The 24525-nt window shown below is 29.4% G+C and overlaps 3 protein-coding genes across 3 annotated transcripts; 1 reads left to right on the top strand and 2 right to left on the bottom strand.

The window, feature by feature from the left end:
• Nucleotides 1-7694: 7694 nt before the first annotated feature.
• Nucleotides 7695-8189, bottom strand: LOC130945991 (putative RING-H2 finger protein ATL19). Its single transcript, XM_057874673.1, has one exon. It carries the CDS (start codon nucleotides 8187-8189, stop codon nucleotides 7695-7697), a length of 495 nt encoding a protein of 164 aa, XP_057730656.1.
• A 5381-nt stretch (nucleotides 8190-13570) lies between these two features.
• On the top strand, nucleotides 13571-19409 carry LOC130946739 (uncharacterized). The gene is made up of 13 exons (XM_057875579.1): nucleotides 13571-14063; nucleotides 14434-14546; nucleotides 14631-14687; nucleotides 14814-14909; nucleotides 15007-15077; nucleotides 15624-15666; nucleotides 16247-16327; nucleotides 16413-16472; nucleotides 16623-16673; nucleotides 16953-17050; nucleotides 17154-17202; nucleotides 18186-18230; nucleotides 18709-19409. The coding sequence occupies exons 1-13, from the start codon at nucleotides 13709-13711 to the stop codon at nucleotides 19147-19149; spliced, it is 1560 nt and encodes a 519-aa protein (XP_057731562.1). The 5' UTR covers nucleotides 13571-13708; the 3' UTR covers nucleotides 19150-19409.
• A 1208-nt stretch (nucleotides 19410-20617) lies between these two features.
• LOC130946864 (dynein light chain 1, cytoplasmic-like) lies at nucleotides 20618-21859 on the bottom strand. Its single transcript, XM_057875747.1, has 2 exons — nucleotides 21535-21859; nucleotides 20618-20982 (listed from the first exon to the last, which is right to left on the bottom strand). The coding sequence occupies exons 1-2, from the start codon at nucleotides 21796-21798 to the stop codon at nucleotides 20803-20805; spliced, it is 444 nt and encodes a 147-aa protein (XP_057731730.1). The 5' UTR covers nucleotides 21799-21859; the 3' UTR covers nucleotides 20618-20802.
• Nucleotides 21860-24525: the final 2666 nt, after the last annotated feature.

Below are 24525 nucleotides of genomic sequence, written 5' to 3'. Positions count from 1 at the left end.
ATTTTTTTTTGTGTACACTTAGCATTGTTATATCTTTATTAATTTCTATTTCCAAAATTAAAGCTTCATATATTTATATTATCAACTGGTTTGAAAAGTACGAATAAATTATATTTTCATTGGATAGAATTAAAATAATAAATATTAAAATAAAATAAAATAACATGCTTGAATAAGTTCAAAAATTAGTTTTTTAAGCTAGATATTATTTTTTTTAATGATTTTTAAATGTGAACTTATTTTTTAGTATTTTTGTTAATAATTTTATATAATATTTTTTTATTCCCTTATTTTAAGTATCTTATAACATGTAATGTTTCACATGATTATTTTAGAGTAAATGTTTTTTTTGGTCTATTTGTTCGAAGGACAAAGTATCGTCCACAATTTAAAAATCTATATTCGATTCTTAACTATCCAAGTAATTAGTCTAAGTAACTGCTATTATGGGTTTAAGTGGCCCCTGAAAATGGTAATTTACTGATGTGTTAGGGACTACTTATACCAATAACAGGGGTCGTTTAGACCAATTACTTAAATATTTAGGAACTGATTAAGAGTTTTCGAATTTAGGAAGAGTTCTTTGTCCTTTAAGCAAATAGTCAGAGATCGAAAAAGATATTTACTCATCCTCTTTAGCACCACTTTGTTGAGATTTGTAGTGTAACGACATAATTTTTAGTATAGTATATTTATACCAGAAGTTACACTGACACTGTTATTAATAATATCAAGCCTGTAATCGGGTTAGCGGGGAACTTGATTTTTATGAAAAATCTTTCTTAAAGAAAATAAAATCGCAACCAAAACAATAAATAGATACATACACAAATAGAATAGTAAACTAATATATATATATATATATATATATATATATATATATATATATATATATAACCCAAAAGATGAAAAGTTAGTTACTCACTCATAGTTATATACATATACAACTCAAAATATCTCTGTGGTCTGGTCCATATAAGAAGCCCCTATCTTGACGCCTAGACTAGCCTAGTCTTCTAATGTTATCTCTCGAGAAACAAAAGTGAGAGTCTAAAAATAACACTAGATTGGAGAGATGCTAAAAAAAAGTTGATGCCGCTACCTAGTCAGTGTTAGAAGTTAAGTTCACGATATCTATATCCATCTCCGGATCCTCGTCGTCCTCAGTAGTTAGATCCACAATTTCTATCTCGTTGACATCCTCGTCGTCAGAAATAACGATGACCTCTGATGTACTCTGGAGACTACCATCACTATTGTCTCCTGCAAAAGTTGTACCACTAGAAGAAACCTGCGCAACTGCTAAGGGCTGACCAAAAGCTGTGGTTGAAGTCCCAATAGGCTCTATAGTGAAAGAATCAAAGGAGTGAGTAGAAAGAAACTCTATCGACATGTCCAAATCCACTAGAGAAGACTCAGGAATGTAGTCATCGATGATAGGGCCAGGTTCAGGCACCGCTTGACCATCCTGCTATGCTGGAATAGGACCTCCATACATGAAATCAAAAGGATGGTGGACAGAATCAGGATGTAACTACGATAGCAAAAAAGCATAAGGTGCATCAGGATCAAAGAGGGGTGAAACTAGTGAGTGCTGAAAATAATGATCTCTAACTATGTATTTACGGACTCGAGACTCTACGACTACCATATAGAAGATGTGAAGGATAGGATCCTCACACATGTAAGGCTGCTCGATCTCATAGAAAATGACACCCATCTCCATCTAAAAGGGGTAGAAAGATAGGGAGTAAGAACTGAGGAGTTCTTAGTAGGATTATGGTAAAACAAGTTAAGTTGGTTTTTATAAATTGACTACGTATCCCTGATCAATCAGACCAAAACAAATGAACATATAGTAAACAACAATCAAGAGCAAATAGCACATAACATATAACCACAAGAATGAATTCAAAACACACAATAATAGATTCAAAATAAAACCTTTTTTGTTGAATCAAAATAATATTTCTCCTAAAACCGTCTTCCACTTGAAACTCTTTATTGCAACCCATTATTTTTCTTCAAAACCCAAACTCAATAAATTTTTAATAAAATTCATATATTTATAAATAAATAATTTTATTCATTAAATCTTTCTCAAAAGCCAAGCCTCTGCTCCTTTTTACTCGAAATCTCCATTCAAAATACTCATTTATTTATAATTAGTTCCAAATCAAAATTCGACTATCAGAACTCAGTTGCATAATATCATATAACTCAGATTTTAACCAATTATTCAACAATAACATCTCGGTGCCTTATTTCTCATCATGGCTGAAACACAACAACAAATTCAACAGCAATGCAGCTAAATTTTCAACAGCCAACAATCACAAATTTGAGCAAAAGACATCAATAGACAATAATCCAACCACATATATCAATTAATTCATAATTTTATCCGATTAAAAAGTCAAATCCTACCTTTGTGAAGTGCAAAATATACACAAGTTACCGGAGTAGATTTCTGATTGGTCAAACGGAGAAAAAATATCGAGAACTCGGTGGTTTCTCCCCTCATTTGGTTCGGCCGAACTGGTCCCTGGCAGAGGCAGCTCCACTTCGCGATTTCACCGAACAAAATGCATGTTATCGCGTAGAGGATGAAGATATGGTCACTTCTATTGGATCAAAATTTTTGTGGAGATCACGGATCTCAAGAAATCAAGCTAAAAAATTTATAAAATTAACAAAACCTCTCCCGTTTTCCCATGCATGGCTTCAGCTGAAGTATGAAGGAGGGAGGGAGAGAGAGAGAGAGTTTTTTTTAAGCTTATATAATGTGTAATTAGTGACTAATATCACTTAATTAAATAGGGAAGGCATGCGTCGCGACACGTGGAGCATTAAGCGCTACATGTCGCAATTTTAAGCTGCTACCATCGTGTTTGCATCTCCCATAATCAAACAAAAGTCAACACATCAATTCCAATGCATGATATCTCTTATTTTGAGTACCAATGGATCAATAAACCCAAAACTATCTTGGTGATTAGTAACAAAGATTAAACACTTCCACACAATTTGTCTCACAAATAACATCTCGTTGACTCATATCCCAGGCTAAGAAGTAATTGGACATGGTAAAAAATTAAATAATTATCTTAAGTGGTGGTATTTAATTAGAATAAAGATAGGGTAAATTACTAATGTAAATGACATTAGTAAAGCCGAGTTTTTTAAATCTTCTGAATCCAATATTAAGTGACCGTCTTTCGTCAAACAAAATTAAATAAGAGTAAAGTATCATTTTTGTCCCCAATGTTTGGGGTAAATCATATTTGTGTCCCTAACGTTTAAATCGTCCTATTTGTATCTCTAACGTTTGTAAAAGTGATTCAATATTATCCTGCCGTCAATTATACATCATGAACGCTTTAGTTTGAGTTTTAAAAATCTCTTCTTGAAGTTATAATACAAATATCTGGGATAGAATCGATGATCCACTCCGAAAAATAGCTCATCAAAAGTTGAAACTAATTCCTACAACATTTACATAATTCACTTTTCTAGGGATATAATTGAATTTAAACACAAATAGTGGGTATAATATTAAAATCGAACACATTCAAATGAGACCTAATTGAGAATGAATACATGCAAGTGAGAATAATTGAAAAATATAATCTGATTTGTTACTATAATTGATAGTAGGATAACATTGAATCACTTTTATAAATGTTAAGGATACAAATAGGACGATTTAAATGTTAGGGACACAAATAGGACTTACCCCAAACGTTGGAGACAAAAACAACACTTTACTCATTAAATAATAACATAATATTAATATTACATTATTATTCATTTTATTTAAACATCGCAGAAAAATTTATTATAGTCTTATAGACGTTACGCGAATAAAACGTAAAACTCGCATATGCGGTTTTAACACAAAAACTAGGATGTTATATGTAGCCACGTTTTGATTTTAAAGAAATGCAAGAATTAATTTTTGGAAACATTCCCTCTAATATAAAAGTGGCAAGTAGCTAGATTTTGAAATCAAAAGAAAGAGAGCACACTCTTAGCAATATTTTAGCATTCTCTCGTTCATCTTTTCCCATATTTTATTGTTTGAATATCATGCCTTTCATATTTTATCTTTTTGTGAAATGAAAAAAAAAGCTATTATGTGAGATATTTAAAAAAGTTAACAAAAAAAAAAATACAATGAGAGATAGTTTTTAAGAAAAAAAAGCCTTTTTATATCAATTTTGATGTAATGTTTTCTAAGATGATGGACCTAAGTTAAAATTTCCTTTGGAAGTTAGGATAGCACAGAGAATTCTGTTAGGCTAAGTAAGCTAAGTAAAAAGTTTAAGTGATTCCTAAACAAGGGTTAATAGTTAAATTAGTTTTTAAAAAATTGTTCATTTTTTAAATTCGTTTTTGAAAGATTTTATCAATTAAATTGGTTCTCCACAGATTATAAATTAATCATTTTTATCCTTCAGTCATTAATTAATGTTTCTGTAAACGATTGATGGCATAGAACATGTAACTCACGTCATACATGACATTTAGTATATCTAATTAGATGCTGAACAAATATGCTTTTGAAAATTTATTAATTTAGTGTCGTTAGGTTATATTTGGATTAGGATTTATATAATTGAAAAAAATAGACAAAATTGATAGATTTTCATAAACATATTTATTCAACATTTAATTAGACATGCTAGGTATCATGTATGTTGTCAGATAATATTTTATATCATCAATCATTGATGAAAACTATTAATTGAGTGATAGAAAAATAAAAATGATTAATTTTTAATCTTTGAATGACTAATTTGATTGGTAAAATATTTTAGAGACAAATTTGGAAAATAATCTATCTTTTAAGGACTAATTTAATCATTAACCCTCCTAAATAAATTAGGTTATAATAATTTGAAATTGATATTTATAATTTCTCTAAAATTATAGTAAAATCATATTACACTAAATGATTAAACCAGGATATATAATGATATAAGTGTATTAACCCGTGCTATGCACGTGATAAGATTGAAACTATAATTTTAAATTATTCTATTAAAATTAATTTAAATTATAATTATTTAATTAATAAATAAGTAATATGATGTGTATTGTTCATTTTTTTTAAATATGATATTAAGTGTATTAACTCAAATGTAACTATTAGGTGTATAAGAATTATGTTTGAATTATGAATTTTTTAAATAAAATTATCCTATTTAAAATATTTAAATTATGATTTCAATCATAAATTATAATTATGATTAAAAAAAATTGATATGATATTACATTTTTTCTCCACTTCACTATTAATATACTAATATTGCAAGTTTACATTACAATATTTTTCTGAATCTTGACTGAAAAAAAATAATTACATGTTTCTATCATTCAATTTATTTAATACATCATGTGCTAACACTAACGATATTTTTTAAAAAACATATATTGATAAAAATAGATATAATATAATTATAAATATAACATAAATAAATAATATATATAAATAAATGCTAAACCAATATGCTTACCGATGTCTTTGTTAAATTTTGTAAATTAGAGAATAATTATGTATTCGGTTGTTTAGTGATCACATAGATGATCAATTAATTAGATTGTAAATTGATATCATAGTGTGCATTTTATTTTTTTTCTCATTTCTAAATAAAAGAGAGAATTAAGAGAAATAAGTAGTAATATATAAAAAAAAAGATTTTGCACTACAACACATAATTATTACCAAAAAAAATATTCACATTAAAACATTAAAATTTTACATACGTAATGTAAATCATGAAGATCAATTACAATGTATTGGTCACTTCTCCTTATTTTTTACCATGATATAAGTTTTTTTTCACTCAAGAGTCCAATAACATCTAATTAAACAAAAAAAATTAAATTAAAAGTACCAAATTAAGAACAAATGAGTGAATAATATAAGAAATTAAATTCCGCTTGATTCTTCAATCTCAAAATTTGAGAAGACATAGACCTTCTTTTTACACTAATTTATTCTCAAACATTTTTATCAAATAGTTCTTGATTGAACAATAAATTTTATTGTACTACAAAATAAATTAAATATAAAAACTATTAGCTTCTACAAAGCTATTAAAAAGAATTGCCTTTGACTTGTGGAATGGCGTACTTATAAAATTAACTTAAAATATAAATTACAAATATTTTTAAGAATTTAATTTTGATGCACTGACAATGTAAAATAGTTTTACACATGCATCCAATTATATAATGACACATCAGTAAAAATAACTACTTTTTACATTGAATACGTGAATGGTCATCCAAAAGAACGGATGTGATTGCACGACTGTGTAAAATATTTTACAGTGTTAGTATATCAAAATTAAACTCTATTTATAAATTGAACTTAGCATTACTTGAAAAAATTTAGTAAAAAAACTATTTCTATGTAAGCCATCTTGTTCTTGTCAAACTTGGATGGGACTTTCTATAGCCTTGTAATTCTAATCTTTATTTTCCGTACTTTTTTTTCGTATAATTTACTATAGGTGATATTATTGATAGGATAGTAGATAATAGCCATTAGATATGAAAAAATAAAAAAATAGAATAAAAATTATGTCAAAATTATAAATTTTTTAAATGGTAAAATATTTTAGAGACAAATTTGGAAAATAATCTATCTTTTAAGGACTAATTTAATCATTAACCCTCCTAAATAAATTAGGTTATAATAATTTGAAATTGATATTTATAATTTCTCTAAAATTATAGTAAAATCAGATTACACTAAATGATTAAACCAGGATATATAATGGTATAAGTTTTTTTTTTTTCCCTCTCCACATTGTCATTATGAGACAAAATGAAAATTCTCCTGAATTTTTCATTTTTCAGTTCCAATAGCAATTTTCTTCAAAGTTGTTTTTGTGCATTAAGTTAAAAAAAAGTTTTAGATTCAACTTCTTTCTCTAGCTGAATAAAACTTCCAAATATATCCATCAATATCTTAATAAACTGCTAATGTAACTAACCTATGAGATGGGTCTCGTCTGTGAATAAATTTAGACTTTTAACAAAAAGGTCTAATTCTAGGACTATTAACATATAGACCAAATTGTAGATTTATGAGAGACTACCTAACTTTTTTTCACGTCTGTTGAAAGGAAAAAATAGTTTCCCAACTTCTACAAAAAAGATGATGATAATAATAACAATAACAACAAAACAACCATAACAATAACAATGATGATAAAGATAGTAATTGGTAAATAAACATAATAAAAAATAATATTAATAATAATGATGCTTATTAATTATATTTCGATGGTGGCGATGGTCGTCATTGCAAATAGCAGCGGCAGAAGCAATAATAACAGAGCACTCGCTGGGTTAAATATGGCGTTTTAGCCAAAATTTGTACAAACATTGACAAAAATCACAAACACACATAAGATGATGTTACCTTTCTTCATTCTTTTATGCAGAGAAAATTTTACTTTATTATATACCATTTTCGCTTTAATTCTTAACCAAAGGGAAAGAAAGTTGTCGTGATTATAGAGAGATTTAATTTGAATGGAAATAAGAAAAAAAAAAAAAGACGCCATTGTTTCTACAAAGATATACATACTAACTAATAATAATTATCTATATACATTGTAACTTTTATGTACAATTAATTATTTACAACTATGAACTATCCTAATGATTTACACACATTACACAATGCAACTACGACATATTGGGCATGTCACATTCTTTTGTAACCAATTGTCTATACAATTTGAATGATACATGTGCTTGCACACAGGAAACACTTGACAACATTGTCCATCTTCAAAATCTTCCAAGCAAATGGCACATTCATCGCAACGACTTTTCGTTGCGCCATGCATGCCATAGCTCACCAATGGTGGCAGTTTATTGGAGGCTCTAAGTTTCTGTCCTCGTTCCTTGTCGTCCACCACGACCGACGAATTTTCTATATCTCTCTGGATAAGAGCTTCCAAGAGGATAATATGGTGATTAGGTGTATCTCCATATGATTGATGGATCGCTTCTTCGATATCACGCAATTCCTCTGGGCTTAATTCCAAGTACCAAAAGAACAATCCATATAAGATTTGGTAAAAGATGAAGAAGATCATTGTGACTATGCCAATAGCAATCAAGATAGTTTGAATATCAATAGTGATGAACAAATACCAAGCCATATTGGATAAGTATTTTGTTTTATGCTGAAAATCTTTCTACAATGAAACTTGATGAATGTGATACAATTTTGAACACCACTTTGAGATTTTATATAAAATGAATCTTAAACCGTGATGGTTATGACTAGTGTGGCAAAATAATATTTCATCCAAATAGGTTGCTGTGCATTCTAAATATAGATTAAGTAGGTTCTCTACTTTATTATCTTGCTAGTTTGCAATAACAGTCTTCTTATATTTTAAATTTATCATTTTGAAGAGATATTGTTGAACTAAACCATATGTTACTAATTTCTGTTAGACACCTTACATGAAGTTGATTTATAAGTTTGGTGGTTATTGCCGTTAAAAAAAATTATAATAATACATTTTGAAAATGTGCTTAACTAAAAAAAAGAATTTAATTTGTTGCGAGTCTAACTGCCTGAAGCAAATTATTATTAATTATAATACATTTTTAAAATGTATAGTTTGCTAATCTAATTAGCAAAATAAAACATAAAAGGGTGCATTAAAACACTTTTCTTATTAGAAAACCAGTAAATAAATAAGGCAAGAAAATGATAAAAAGAAACATTAGATATGGAAATGTCAACTAACTAAGGCTAATTAATTTCAGCAATCAATTCGAACAATTAAATAATAATAATAATAATTTAGTATGATTTTGGTGAAAAATTAAAATTGTTCTTAAAGTTTTTTTATTTAAAATTATGTCTAACGTTGAATTTTATTTTTAAATTATTATTTTCTCATAAATCTTAATTTTTTAAGACCAAATTACCTCTAAAAAAATAATTATAAAATAAAAGAAAAGAGAAACAGAGAGAGAAGCATAGGTGGAAGAAGAAGGAAGAGAAAAAAAAAAGTAGACAAAGGGAAGATGGTGACATCCGAAACTGCCTAGCACCGCTGCCTCCCTGTCACTCCCTCCGTTGTTCTCGTCGTGGAGAGAAAGAGAAAAAGAGGAAATAGTGATGCCGGAATCGAAGGGAGAGATACAAGGGAAGAGGAAGGCGGCAACGACGTTGGAGTGGGAGGACATCTTCGTCGTTTCTGGTCTGATTGAAAGAGAGGAAGAAAGGGAGAGGAAGGACACAAACGGAGAGATAGAGAAAAAAGATGCTCGCTACCGTGCTTAATCCATGTTCTATCACTACCACCGTCACTGCTGTCGGAGCGAGCTCACCGCAGAAGAAAGCAGCCGTCGAGTTTCACCTTCACCCTCTGCAAACCATCGTGCGCTGTCTATTAAAGCCATCGAGTTTCACCAAATGTCGGTGTTGATGCTAATGAAAGTATGGTAGTGGCGGCAGTATATCCGTTGAGGTGGAGTAAAGATGGTGGAAAAGGGTGGTGGTGGGTAAGGAGGAAGAAGAAGCAGAAAAAGAACAAAAGAAATCGGGAAAATTTTGAAAAGGGTTATGCTACATAATCAATGTTTACGTGATCATTTTGTCCAAAAAAATTAAAAAAGCTCAACTTACAAGCCCATAATTATGCAAATATAATTACTATTAATACTTCACATTATCATAATTATTTATAAGTTTAATCACGTAAAATTGGTGGAAACTCAGGTGCAGTCGACTTCACGTGAAGTTGATATCTGAAAACGGTTAGATGATTTGACTAATTTGATTAAATTTTCATCTAATAGCTCTCAGATATCAACTTCACGTACAATCCACTTTACTTGAGTTTTCACCCGTAAAATTACATTGTAGTAAGTTTGTAAATTCAGTTGAGACTTAATTTCAAATGGTAAATTATGTGCCTTTTTAATAGGTGGCTACTCCAATAAAGATTTAATGATTGTCATCATGTGAAGATATATTATTTTAATCATTGGATGATAGATTATATGATTTGATTTTATTTAAAATAAAAGTGTTATCTTTATTTAAAGTGTTGCAAAATAAATAAATTACACATTTTAAACAAAAATCATCGTAAAAAAATGTTTTTAACATTAGAGTAATTACCTTTTAATATGCTGCATTTGGGTTCGAACTTTCCTGCACTAAGTTGAAAAGTTTGTAGATAGACGGAATAAAGATAAATTTTGTCTTTTACTAGGACACTTGTCACATAATTATATCATACACCACATTTCTACGGATATAGAATGACATCCTCTTTTACATAGTAAAATTCACCATACTATCGTTATCTAATCAATATATGATGCATATGGTTTGAAAATTTCACTCCCCCTCACTGTGAGATGTTAAAATGACACTTTTTTTCTCTCTATTTTATAAATATACATTTTCTTCCTTTCTAATTTTTAAAAAACCTCTTCTTTAATCCATTTTAAACTTTTTGTGTTAATTTTATCCATTTTTAAAAAAAAAATAAATTATTTTTTGAAAAAAATATCCATTAACAAAAATTTTATTTTTTATCATTAAATTTTACTTACTAAAATACCTTTTAATAAATTATTTTTTATTGATTGAATTGTATTTTTATTAAAATACTTTTAAAAAAATTAATAATTAAATTATTTTTTTTCTAAGATATCTATCCTTCAATAATTTTTTAATTATTAAATTATGATTTTACCAAAATTTTTATGAACAATTACTTTTATATTTTATTATTAATTTTTTGATATCAATATATATTATTTTAACATTAAATAAAAAATTTTTTAATGTTAAAATAATATATATAGATATCAAAAAATTAATAGTAAAATATAAAAAAATCGTTAACGAAAATTTTGGTAAAATTATAATTTAATAATTAAAAAATTATTGAAGGATATTTTAGGAAAAAAATAATATAATTATTAAATTTTAAAAAAAATACAATTTAATCAATAAAAAATAATTTATTAAAAAATATTTTAGTAAACAAATATAATAATAAAATATAAAATTTTTGTTAATGGGTATTTTTTTAAAAAATAATTTATTTTTTCTTAAAAAATGGATAAAATTAACATTAGTTAACACAAAAAGTTTAAAATAGATTAAAGATGAGATTTTTTAAAAGTTAGAAGGGAGGAGAATGTACATTTATAAAATAGAGGGGAGGGGAGTGTCATTTTAACATCTCGTAGGGGAGGAGAGTGGAATTTTCCCTTTGTTTATTTTTTTTATCGAGTACCGATTAAATTAATTTAAATAATATAATATTTAAATTAATCAAATTAAATTCTTGATGAAATGAACTAGTTATAATTGATTTAATTTAATAAACTAAATAAAACAAATTAAAAATACTCTAGAAAAATATTAAGCTAGTTTCATTATTAAATATAGAAATCTAATTTTAATTATACATAATAGAGTAAGAAATAACAAATTAATAGATTGATAATAAAATTTTACCCAAATAAATTTGTATGCCATAATCGTAAATGAATAATACAAGTGGTCAAACAACTAATAAATAGAAATTAAACTTGTCCTAATACGTTGAAGTTTCTATTGATTCATTGTTCATTTCTTGAACATTAAACGTCCTTAGATTTGGATAATTGAATATGTTAATAGATTACCGGCCAAGTGTTTTAGTTTACCGGCAATTAGATTCGCAAACAAACTCTTTTTCAGTTTTTTAGCTAACTATAAATTTTAAAAATATATTATAATTAATAATAATTTGCTTCTGGCAGTTGGATTTCACAAACAAATTCTCTTTTGTTTTTTTGGTTAAGTACATTTTTAAAATGTATTATTATAATCCTTTTAACAACAATAACCATCAAATGTATTAAATCAACTTCATATAAGTGTGACAAACAGAAATTAGCAACATATGGTTTAGTTCAAACAGTATCTCTTCAAAACGATGAATGTAAAATGTATCCAAGATTGTTATTACAAACTAGTAAGATAATAAAGTAGAGAACCTACTTAATCCATAATTAGAAATCACAATCTATTTGGATGAAATGATTATTTTGCCACACTACTCATAACTATAATGGTTTAAGATTCATTATTTTATATAAAATCTCAAAATCGCGTTCGAATTATTGTATCACATTCATCAAGTTTCCTTGTAAAAAGATTTTTGGCATAAAACAAAATACATACACATCCAATATGGTTTGGTATTTGTTCACCATTGATATTCAAACTATCTTGATTGCTCTTGGCATAGTCATATTGTTCTTCTTCATCTTCTACCAAATCCTCTATGGATTGTTCTTTTGGTACTTAGAATTAAGCCCGGAGGAATTACGTGATATCGAAGAAGCGATCCATCGATCATATGGGGATACTCCTAATCACCATATTATTCTCTTGGAAACTCTTATCCAAAGAGATATACAAAATTCGTTGGCCATGGTGGACGAAAAGGAATGTGGACCGAAACTTAGAGCTTCGAATAAGCTGCCACCATTGGTGAGGTATGGCATGCACGACACAACAAAAAGTCATTGCGACGAATGTGCCATTTGCATGGAAGATTTTGAAGATGGACAATATTGTCAAGTGTTTCCTAAGTGCAAGCACATGTATCATTCAAATTGTATAGACACTTGGTTGCAGAAGAATCCAACATGTCCCATATGTCGTAGTTGCATTGTGTAATTGTGTGTTGATGATTATGATAGTTCATAGCTGTAAATAATTGTACATACGTACAAATTAGAGTAATTTACTTAAACAAAACAAATGAAATAAAAATTACCAGACAATATTTTTGTCCTCAAACATTTTTGTCCTAAAAAATTATTGTGAATAATCAAAGTTTTTTGAAAAATAAAAAATATATAAAATCAATTTTTGTACCAAATTTTTTTGCCCATTAAAAAATATATAATGGTTTCGGCTAGTTGAAACTTGAAACCAAGTAATAATATAATAATAATAATAATAATATAGTAATAATGATAATAATAACAATAATAATAATAATAATAATTTTACTTTTTTAAAATATTTTATTATAATAAAAATTATTTAAAGATCTTGATGGATTTTGTTTTTCGTTTAGCTTCTTTAAGTAAAACAAAAAATCTGTTATCTTTTTAGGTAAATGAATAAAATTTAAATTAGGTGGTTATTATTATTATTATTTTCCTTTTTTGAGTGTATTCGCATTTGTTCCAAATCCATCATTAGCATTTTTTTTTATCTTTTTGATGTTTCTAATGTTACTTGTATTTGTATTGAGAAATAGAATTTTCCTATAAATTTTTCCAAAATGAAAAAGTTCTGATAAAATAAAAAAATACGATTAATAATCTTTTAATTAATTTTTTAAATTAAAAAATTAATAAAATAAAAAGTAACATTTTTAATATCTATAAATCTCAATAACAAAATTAATTTAACTTAATAATTATTAAGAGGCAGACAAATTCAATGGATTAACTGATTAACCTCGATCCCCACTATCTTTTCTCTTTCCTTGATCATTGTGCTCGCGTCACACTTAAACCCTGAAAAAACCCTAATTTCAGCCAAAATAAAAAAATTCCCTAATTTCTATCACCATCCCCAATTCCTCCACCTCTTCTTCCTTCTCGGTCGAAGAACGCCAGAAGCTCTTCAATGGCGGAGCAGGACCACCCTCCGTTCCCCGAAACTTTCCTCTATGAAACCCTTAGTCCCATCTCTTTCTCGGCCGCCGCCGACGACGACGACAACAACAACAACGAGTCCTACTCTGTCTTCCGCAATGAGATATCCCTCTCTGAAATTCCATCCACCGTTCCAGGTTCCGCTACTATCGATTTCTTCTCTCTCGACGTCGCCGAAGAGACCTGCGATCGGGACTCTCTCCCGCCGCCGATCGTCGTGGCGGAGGAGCCCAAGACGCCAGCACTCGCACCCGAGCCGAAGCTCGAGAGCAGTTGGTTTCGCGGAAACTGCAAGTTCAGGAGCCCCATGCTTCAACTGCATAAAGGTATCGGATTGATTTGGGATTTTGAAGCACCAATCCATGCTGCGAAAGAATATCTATTTTGCTGTGTTAGATTCTTACTTAGTATTTGGATTTTTTTTTTTTTTATGTTGGTTTCAAAACAGTTAGTTTTTAGAGGAGGAAAAAGGGCGGGGCGGGGCGGGGGAGGAGATTTTATTTGAATTGTAACTTAAACTAAGCATGCCATGTTTTAATGTGTTTGAATTTGTTTATTTTATGATTGAATATCAAAAAAATTATATTCAAATATTAGTTTTTCCCAATTTGTTTGGGGGTGGGGGAGGCGTTATGGTTCACTCTTTATCAGGATGATGGTTTTTGTAATATGTCCAGTTATGCTTGGTATGTGCAGAGATAGTGGATTTTTGTGAGTTTTTGTCTCCAACATCTGAAGAGAAAGCTGCACGGGACACGGCAATAGAATCTGTGTTCGATGTTATAAAGCACATATGGCCCCATTGCCAGGTAATCATTTAGTAATTCTATCGCTTTGGTCTTGTTGTTGTTGTACTGAGTTTTAATGATGGTTATAATTTATATGGCTTTCAGGTAGAAGTCTTTGGATCTTATAGGACTGGGCTGTATCTTCCGACTAGTGATATTGATGTAAGTCTTGTTGCTATGCCAATGTGGATCTATATTAATTAATAAGTTGGTGTGCGAGTAGTTTATTCATTTATTGATACCATTATTATGAAATTTCTAAGTCCAGTTTATCAAATCCTTAAACAGGTTGTGATTTTGAAGTCAGGCTTGCCAAATCCACAGCTTGGCTTGAATGCACTTTCTAGAGCATTGTCACAAAGGAGCATGGCTAAAAAGATACAGGTCTACTCAGCTTACTTAAATAGTGATTGATGCCAAGAAACAAATAAATATTTTTTTCCCAAAATGATGTGACATTTTGTGTTTGCATTTTCTGTAGGTGATTGGAAAGGCTCGTGTACCAATTATTAAATTTGTTGAAAAGAAAAGTGGGCTTGCATTTGATGTAAGGTATTATGTTCTTCCGTTGACTTTGAGTTTTAAAATTTGTTGATAGAGTTTATTTTCTTTATTTTTCTTGGTTATGATATAATTATAATTTTATTGAGGATCTCTGTGTTTAGTTTGTGAACACCTCATCATATTTGCTGTTGGATATATAGTTTAATTTGCATGTCTTTTGCATCTGCTATTCTTCTTGATTTTTGTTTCCATCTTTGCATACAATGATTTCTAGTGTCCTACTTATGGGAAAAAAACTATGGAGTAAGGAGGTGACATGATGGTTTCTATTGCCTAAATTTTGGGTAGGAATATTTCATAGGTGCTACAGACAAGAATACCTATTAGTTATTTAGCCACATACACGTAACTTAACTTTTAACTGCTAAGTGATAATGGACTACTCATATTGCTGTTTTTTAATGTGCTTCCTTGTTATTTATTTACTTATATAGATGCATGGTTTGTGGTTTATGCCTAGTGTTTGTTTTGGATTTCCATGTTTTGTTCAATATTGTGCATAAGATTCAATTGATGAATCATGTTTTGTTTCAGTTTTGACCTTGACAATGGACCCAAAGCTGCCGAGTATATTCAGGTATGTTTTATTATTTCCTGCTATTTGATTTCAAGATATATTTTTTAATTTCAATTCTAGATAGCAGGGTTTATGTTGTTAGTATTTAACCTTTTAATCCATATTGACTATAGAGTATGCATTTTAATATTGACTCATACAAGTTAACTTGTATGTGGTACATGGCATACATTTGTTTCTTCATTTTTATTAAACTATTAGGTAATAGAGTTCATTTTTTTCTTGGTTTGGGCATTACAAAATCTTTTTGATGAATATATTGTATTAGCTTGGGCACTCAATTGTGGAATGTAATCCCTTGTGGCCAATATGTCCCTGTTTCTGCACTGTAATCTTTGAATATTAACAAATAACAAAGCCTTTGAAAGTAATTTCCATTTGGTCTTACAGGAGGCGGCTTTCAAAATTCTAAAATTCCACCTACCTGTAGTCTTCCACACACACACACACACACACAGATATAGAACATAAAAAAAGGGATGAAACAAAGAAGCAGATAACTTTTTCTGGAAGTTGAACATTCTGTTTGGATTGAACATGATGTATGTTCTTTGTCATGGTTGAATGCTTACATTTGCAGGAGGCAGTGGCTAGGTGGCCCCCACTTCGGCCATTATGTTTGATCTTGAAAGTGTTTTTGCAACAGAGAGAGCTAAATGAGGTGAGTTTTTCTTGTCAACTATGTTTCATCGTTGTAATTTTTTAACGATCTGATCCCAGTCTAAAGATTCTTATGAAGTATGCAGGTATATTCTGGTGGTATTGGTTCTTATGCCCTCCTTGCCATGCTGATGGCAATGCTGCGGGTCAGTGATTCTTAAATGTACTTTAACTGTTCATTTTTGTGGATTCTTGTTTTTTCCCCTCTCCATCTCCAGTGCATTTTGATTAGTAAAACTTAATAGCATTTATTTTCCAATGGCATGCTCTGAATCTATGACTATTGTATGTTTTAGAATCTACGCGAGACTCAAGCTTCTGCCGAGCACAATTTAGGGGTCCTTTTGGTGCGTACTTCTGATCAACAGTTCTGCTGCTGCTTCTGCTTCTGTTGCCTCTCTTTTTTTGTTTGGTTTGCCTGGCAGTTAGTGGGCTGACTGACATGTTATTTATTATCGATTTTTGTCCTCTACTTCTAGTTGTAATATTTTTAAAAAGAACTTGTGCTCTACTCTTATTTCTTACCTTTATTTTGACGCCTTCCTTTTTGGAATTTTTTGGCATTTAAGAAGTATATCAAATTTTCCATTATGATATTGTTTGTTCCTTTTTTCCTCCATACTTAGGTGCATTTTTTCGATTTCTATGGACGCAAGTTGAACACTACAGATGTTGGTGTGGCTTGTAATGGGGCAGGAATCTTTTTTTCGAAGAGTAGTAAGGGGTAATGAAAAGGAGCATGAATATGTTTGTGAATAAATGCTATTTTTAACTGCGCTATATATTGTTTTGAAGTTATTAATTTCTCCCCTTTTTGTGTTTCTTAGGTTCTTAAACAAAGGACGGCCATTTCTTATTGGCATTGAGGACCCACAGGTTTCTCTCAAAGATATAGTTTTTATTTTGAAATTTAATATTTTCTAATGGCTGATCAAGGGAAGCAAGAAATTAAGGGTGTGTTTGTTACATTTTCATTTCAAGATTTAGTGAAGTAAACTATGAACACAATAAAATGTTTTCTGCTTTCACGTCATGTTTTCACATTCTCCTTCAATAATTCTGAAGTAGAAAATACAGAAAATGAAAACACAAAATAGAAAGACCCTAGATTTTCTTAACATGGTGCTTTTAAATTTTTCCTCCAGCATATTTGCATTTGTATGTCACGATTGTTTCCAATCTTGATCACCCTCTGGCAGGACCATAGACTTCGAAGGAAATTTCAGAGCCATTTCAGTGTTTTTTTAGAATATTTACAGAATCTATCATCTCTTCCTATAATAGAGGGGTTGGCTTTTGGTTACCTTCTTTTGGTGTCTCCTCACTCAATTCAATAATTTTTTAAGTCTGCTAATAATGATTTTTTTTTTAATATGTATTTTAACTAAAAAATTCCATGAAGAGGTTTCAAATAGAGCAGTTATATTTCAGTCACAAATAACTACCTCTTAACCGATTTTCTAGTTGTCTTATTTATTCTAAATAATTATATATATATTACATATTCCAAATTTATTAATATATTAATACACTTCGAGAAGTGCCTTTTGGGATGCTAGTATGTATGAGCATGCCTAAAAATGAAGAGATAGTTCGAAAATTGGAAACTGTATATTATCTAAGCAGAGATTATCAATATGGCAATAATTTATTTTTTTTATTTTATTTTTTTGGAGAGCAGAGATTATTTAGCAGTTGTACATTGACTTGTATAAATCTCTCTGCAAATTACTTGCAATGTCTTTCTAGTATGCAAATTCATACATAACCAAAATGGATTGACACATTTAGTGTATCCTGAGATGTAAATTATTATAAGTGTAGGTGATTGACTAGAATTTTTATGCTGTCTAAATTAGGCACCGGAGAATGACATTGGAAAGAACTCCTTCAATTATTTCCAGGTTTGTTTGTTCTCTCTTTGTAAATGTTGTTTTGTACGAGTTTTTATTGAAGTGTTCTTCTCCAAAGGCCTGAATTTTGGAGAAACCAATGCAAAAAGTGTTTCTTTTATAAATGTCACCAAGTCTTTGAAATTCATTTGTAGCATAGTGAAGTTGTCATATTCTGCAAATCAGTTCATGAATTTCATATTTCTGGAAGCTACTTGCAGAAGAATTATATAATCCATGAGCAAGACCTTTTATTCATTCAGACATAAAAAGATTTTAGGGCATCATATGTTGTATCCTTTTTTGTGCACGTTAGCTTATAGCTTATTTGCCCCACTGGTGGGAGAACTGCATGATTCATTGTGCAATTGTTCAAAATTTTCAAATGGTTGCTAAAGTCTTGTGTTTGCTTTGTCCTCTTTCCTATTGGGCTAGAAGGGTAATCTGCATGAAAGTGAGGCTAACACAATTATATATTTTCTTTCCACAGATTAGATCCGCATTTTCAATGGCTTACACAACTTTGACAAACACCAAGACCATCATGAACCTGGGGCCCAGCAGGAGCATTCTTGGTACTATAATTAGACCGGACTCCGTGTTGCTGGAGCGCAAAGGAGGGTTTAATGGGGATGTGACTTTCGATAGCTTGCTTCCTGGTGCCGGTGAGCCTTTGGAGGAACAATATGGAGAGCAAGATATGTTATACAATTGGCAGTTCGATTATGAAGAAGAACCGCTGCCACGGGGCAATGATGATGATGCAGAGCCTAGCACCCGCTCTTCAACAAGGAAGAGGAAATCGTCATCTAAGGAGAAATCAAGTAAGAAGGTCAAGGAAAACGGAGAGTATAAAAAGGTCAGGAATGAGGAGAGTGGCTCGAGGAAAGAGAATGGTGATCTAAAGAAGCATAGGAGAAAACAATGGTGACAATCATTACTTAGGCAGGAGGCAAGTTGTGATAAATCAATAGAAGATGTCCAAAGGTGTTCCATTATAATTGCTGTGGAGGGTTGTCTTCACTGTATCGTGATCACTTATTTTATATATAAATCGATGTTAGAGTTGTCTTATTCCCCAATTTTGTTAGAGCAGAAACACGAGAATAGAAGAGAAGTAGAGAACTTGTTTAATTGTCAAAATAGGAATGCAATGATTTAGCTGATATCGATAGTGTTGCCTTGCTTGTCTTTCCGTCTTTCGCATGCTCCCGTTACAATTGGTTAAACAACTGATCCAAGTTCTGTTTATTATAAGCTTGAGTCAAAAAGTGTTGGGGATAACGTATGATTCAACTGCTGCTAAACAACGTTGACTTAAGTGAATGCGGTTTTGTGTGATTTCTCCTTGATAGGAGAAATTAGGGGGATTCGTTATCCGATGAAATTGGAGGTTAATGATACTGGTACTGGCAAGCAAGCTTTACTTGAAAAGATAACATTAGAAATCAATGTGCATTGTGCTTAATAGATGGACATCTCAATTCAAAATTGTTTTCACGTACCTCACATTCCAATGGAAGTAAGAAGACCTGGCAATTTATACTGGTTTACTTATTTAACATATGTAGTTCCAAATGTAAATGTTTCCAATAGATAAACAAATATATAACCATTTATATGTTTTGGTTGAGCATTTTATATTTTTGGAACGCGTAATTTTATGACTAAAATGTCTAAAAAATAATTTAGCGTATGACAAAAAATTTTTTGTAAAATTTAAGATTCAAATCTAAAAAAGATTATTATATGAAAAGACATTTTAAAAATATTTATGTCTCTCAATTTATTAATTTTTTTAAAATAAATAATTTTATGATATTATAATACAATAAAATCAGGCACAATAAAACATAGTCAGAAATGCTGGACCCGGGACCACAGCACAACCTTTAGAATTCAGAATAGGCAGGAAAAGAGGATGAGAAAAGGAGAAGAAATTTTTGAGAACGTAAAAGTGAAATCCTGCTACAGTTGGAAAACATTTCAGTTGACTCAGATGATAAGGTGCAAATCCTGGCAACCACCACCACTTGGGTTTTATATATATATATATATCATGGTTGATGTTTTGTTAGATATTATTACCACTTAGACAGAAATTGCTTTGTACACAACATTATGAAATATATGTCAAGTTTTTTAAACTAAATACTGTGTTAATGCAGTCTCATAATTTCATGTACTACGAAATAGGATATAACTTGTATATTGTGTTCAAATAATATTACTTTAATTCTATACAAATATTATTCATTTAGTGTCTTCACTCTCACTTCTTTAAACAAAATAATGAAATCAAACTAAAAAGATGGACACCAACTGTTTTTGATGTGCTAGTAACTTCACCAATCCCATTTAATCTCAGCTTAGTATTTCTTTATCATCAAGTAACTCAATAACTAATTGATTCAATTTGAACACTACCAAATTTCGGGACAAAACACTTATATATATAACCCAGAATCATAACCATATATATATATCACATTTATTAAGGTTAGCACAAAAGGACTCAGCTCTAACTCCTGAGTTCTGATGGAAAATATAAATACATGTAAAAGTTAAGCAAAAAAAAAAAGGGTTAATTTGTATGAGGAGGTGGTGGTGGTGGCGTGAGCAAGTAAACCTCCGTTTTAAAGAGAAGAACGGAGAGTGAGTCAATGGAAAAGTAGAAGAACGCGCCACCAGTGTGACTCACATAAGACCCGAAACTCGTCCCAATCACACAGTGCCACGCTGGTCCGTACATCGAATCGAACTCCTGATCAAATCCAAGAGTTGTCTTATTCGTACATATTAACTATGAGATATGATATATGTTGATTGAGAAAGTTTTCGGAACCAAACATCCTACGACCAACGTTGCACTTAACACTAATATAAAGTGAAAAAAATTGAAATTTTTAAAAAGGTGAAAATTCAAGTGCAGTCAACTTTACTTAAAGTTGATAGTTTAGAATCATTAGATGGTTTGATTAATTTGACTAAATTTTTATCTAATAGCTCTCAATTATTAACTTCACGTACTATCAACTTCATGTGAAATCGATTGCACATGAGTTTTCACCTTTTAAAAATTAAGAACATTTGAAATTTAGTTAAAAATCATATATCATTAGGGTTATCACTCATAAATATTGTACATAATGCATGAAATATGCTAATATAACGGTTATGGTACGTATAGTATGACTTTATTTATGTAGACAAAAAAAATACGTATATGATGACATTATTATTCTAACACAAAATTTAGTTCAGTTCTCCAAGAATAACAATTTTTAAAAGGGGAAATGTGAAACAAAATAGTTACCTTTTTGAGTTCTCTTGCTAAGTGTGTGTGTGTGAGCTTATTGGAAGGATAGTGGTGATGGCCATGGCCATGGGTGATAAGTGATCTTGTGTAGTGAAGAGCATGTTCTTGCATGTGAAGAGGCATGTCAGAAGCTTTCAACCTCGCGTTCAAGCTTATAGCAATTGAAGCCATTCTCATCACTGTGTTATTGTGATCATGAGCGTGCATAATGGCTTTCTTCTTCTTCACCAGCTTTTCTTCTTGTTCCTTTTCTTTCTCCATGCTCGTAGAATTATTCAAGATATGTTAGAGGCAAAAAGAAAAAAAAGGTGGGTTCTTCGAAGTGGAGTCAAAGAAAGAAGAAGAACAGAAGTGGTTGGTGTTGCGTGTTGTCGATTTATTTGAACTTTGACCAGTTGACTGTGTCGTATTGGACTTGAATTAATATGAAGTTTTTCATGAACGCTCAGAATATAAAAACTGACTCACTTTTTAAATATTAGTGTGTGTTTGGATTGTGGTTTGTCAAATTGAAATTTGAATAAAATAATTTTATAGAATTAATTTTTAGATACAAATAAATTTGTGTTAATATGATTTATGTTTGACAGCTTTATATTAAAATTGATTTTAATAAAATAAATATTATTTGGATAATATTAATTAAAATCACTTTTAGATAGATAATTATTTAAAAGGACATGATATTAAATTATAATATTTTTTTATATATGTTTAATTTTTTTTATACTTTTTTTATATGTTTTTTATATATTATATTTTTAATACTCTTAGTACTTTTTTTAGTACGTTATAATTTTTAACTATTATTATTATTTATGGTTAATTTTTTTGTTTAATTTATTTTACTTAATGAGATCAATAAATTCTATTATAAAAAGATAATAATAAATATAATATACAAAAATTATAACTATAAAAATATATAATGTTAAATAAAAAAATTAATAAAAAAATAAATAATAAATAATAAAAAAGAGTTCATATAGAGAGAAATAATAAGAATTTTATAAATAATGTAATAACATGTATAAAGGATAAAGTTGGTAAAAAAATAAATAAATATTGAGGACAATGGCTAAAAGTACGCTAGTGCAACCGAGAAGTTAGAAATTATTGCTTCTTGTAAACGTGGTTTTATGAGCAAAATCACTTCTATGTTTGTAGAGAAGAATATTAGCCAAACAAAAAATATTAGCCAACATGTTTTTTTCTTTAAACGTGTTTACCAACACACCTTTAGAAGTTAGGATTTATACTTTAAAATTTATAATTTATAATTTAATTAATATAATTTATTTTTTTATTTTTTACTTTTAATAAAAAATTAATTTATAAAGAACATTATGTACTCTTTATTTTTTGGAACGCATTAATATTATACTAGAAAAACATAAATGATAAAATTGGAAAACTGTGATTTAGCTAAAAAGAAAATTCTATCTCTTTTTAAGCTTTGACTAAAGAATTTAATTTTAATAGAGTGTTATTGTAAAATATTTTTACAAATGTCTATTTAATTATATAATATTATATTAATAAAAAATAAAATTATTTTTATATTAATTACGTGATTAATTATCTAAAAAGTGAATATAATTAAATAATTATTCAAAATGTTTATGTATTAAAATTAAACTCATATATCTAAACAAGGAGGATTCATTTGATTTAAGGAACAAAAAAAAAGGTTACCAGGTTCTTTCGTCCAAACAAATTAAAGCTACAAGAGATTTTGGTTTTGGCATGTCGTGGAATGTAATTTTGGCTTAAAGCGAGAAAGTATGAGAAGGAAGCAAGCATGGGAATGGTTTTGACAGAATGAAACAGAAGATTTCACACTTTACAACAATGAAAAGGGACGTGAATGTGATCATGTGAGAGACTGACCCAAAATGCAGTGTGTTAGGTGAGTTTCTCTCTGCATTGCACCTACCATTTCCATGCTAATGAAATGTCAGGAATATAATCATGTGCTTTATTTGCTTATATATATATATATATATATATATATATATATATATATATATTTTTAAAAGGTTTCAATTTATGTTAGTAACTTATTATTAATCGAAAATAATTAATTTTAAAGGGAGATTGGATTCGAGATTTAGTAAGCGTGTTTCTTAAAGAAAAGGTCTGCATCAAGGAGCTAGGTCTATGGCAGCGAGTGTAGAGCAAGATTTAGATTGTCATGATTAGTCAATAAACTGTTCGATGTGTTCAATAAAAAAATTCAATGTTTCGAAGATTACTTCTAGCCGTTATCCATGTTAAGTAAAAGAAGTGAAAACAGTTATTTATGGATTAATATATGTGGAGGTTGTATTTTAATTTGATTGGTTGAATATTTTTATAAATAGAAGAAGATTTGAAATGATAAAGGTTAAAACTTTGCTTCAGAAATGAAAAATACTAATTGTACAACACTAATCTGCCTTTAATCAATTTCTAATTAGATTTAAATAATAGTTAATTATTTTTTTATTGAAACATGTCCCTATTTTATAGATACATATCTATGATTGAATTTAATTTAAATTTTAAAATCCACCCACTTCATATCATAGTTAGTTACTGTGATTTTACTTTTTTTACATAACTTTACGTAACAAATAAAGTTTTTTATTTCTTATTCTACGGGACATTCACACTGCATTAGTGAATCCAAAACAAAAAAAGTACCTTCTTGCTGAATTCTCCCTCTCGTCTTTATCAATGAAGATATATCACCACCTTTCAGCTGAAACACTTTCTCGTTCTGTATTGGTAAAAGTATCACTACTTTTCACACATGTGTTTATGTAATTTGTTGAGAAATATTATGTTCAATATTTTTAATTATATTTAAAAATAAACATAAAAACTCTATTCTTATTTAATTGGAACAAGGTTGATCTTATTTACTTTTATTAATAGAGTTGTTACAAATAAAATACTTTGTACGTAAGTAGTTTGAGCGAAAGAAGCAAAAAAAATCTGGAGTTT

Source organism: Arachis stenosperma, chromosome 8 (assembly GCF_014773155.1).
Source record: "Arachis stenosperma cultivar V10309 chromosome 8, arast.V10309.gnm1.PFL2, whole genome shotgun sequence".
Lineage (NCBI taxonomy): Eukaryota > Viridiplantae > Streptophyta > Magnoliopsida > Fabales > Fabaceae > Arachis > Arachis stenosperma.
Note: the sequence above shows the minus strand (reverse complement) of the source record. Positions and strands in the feature narration are given on the sequence as shown.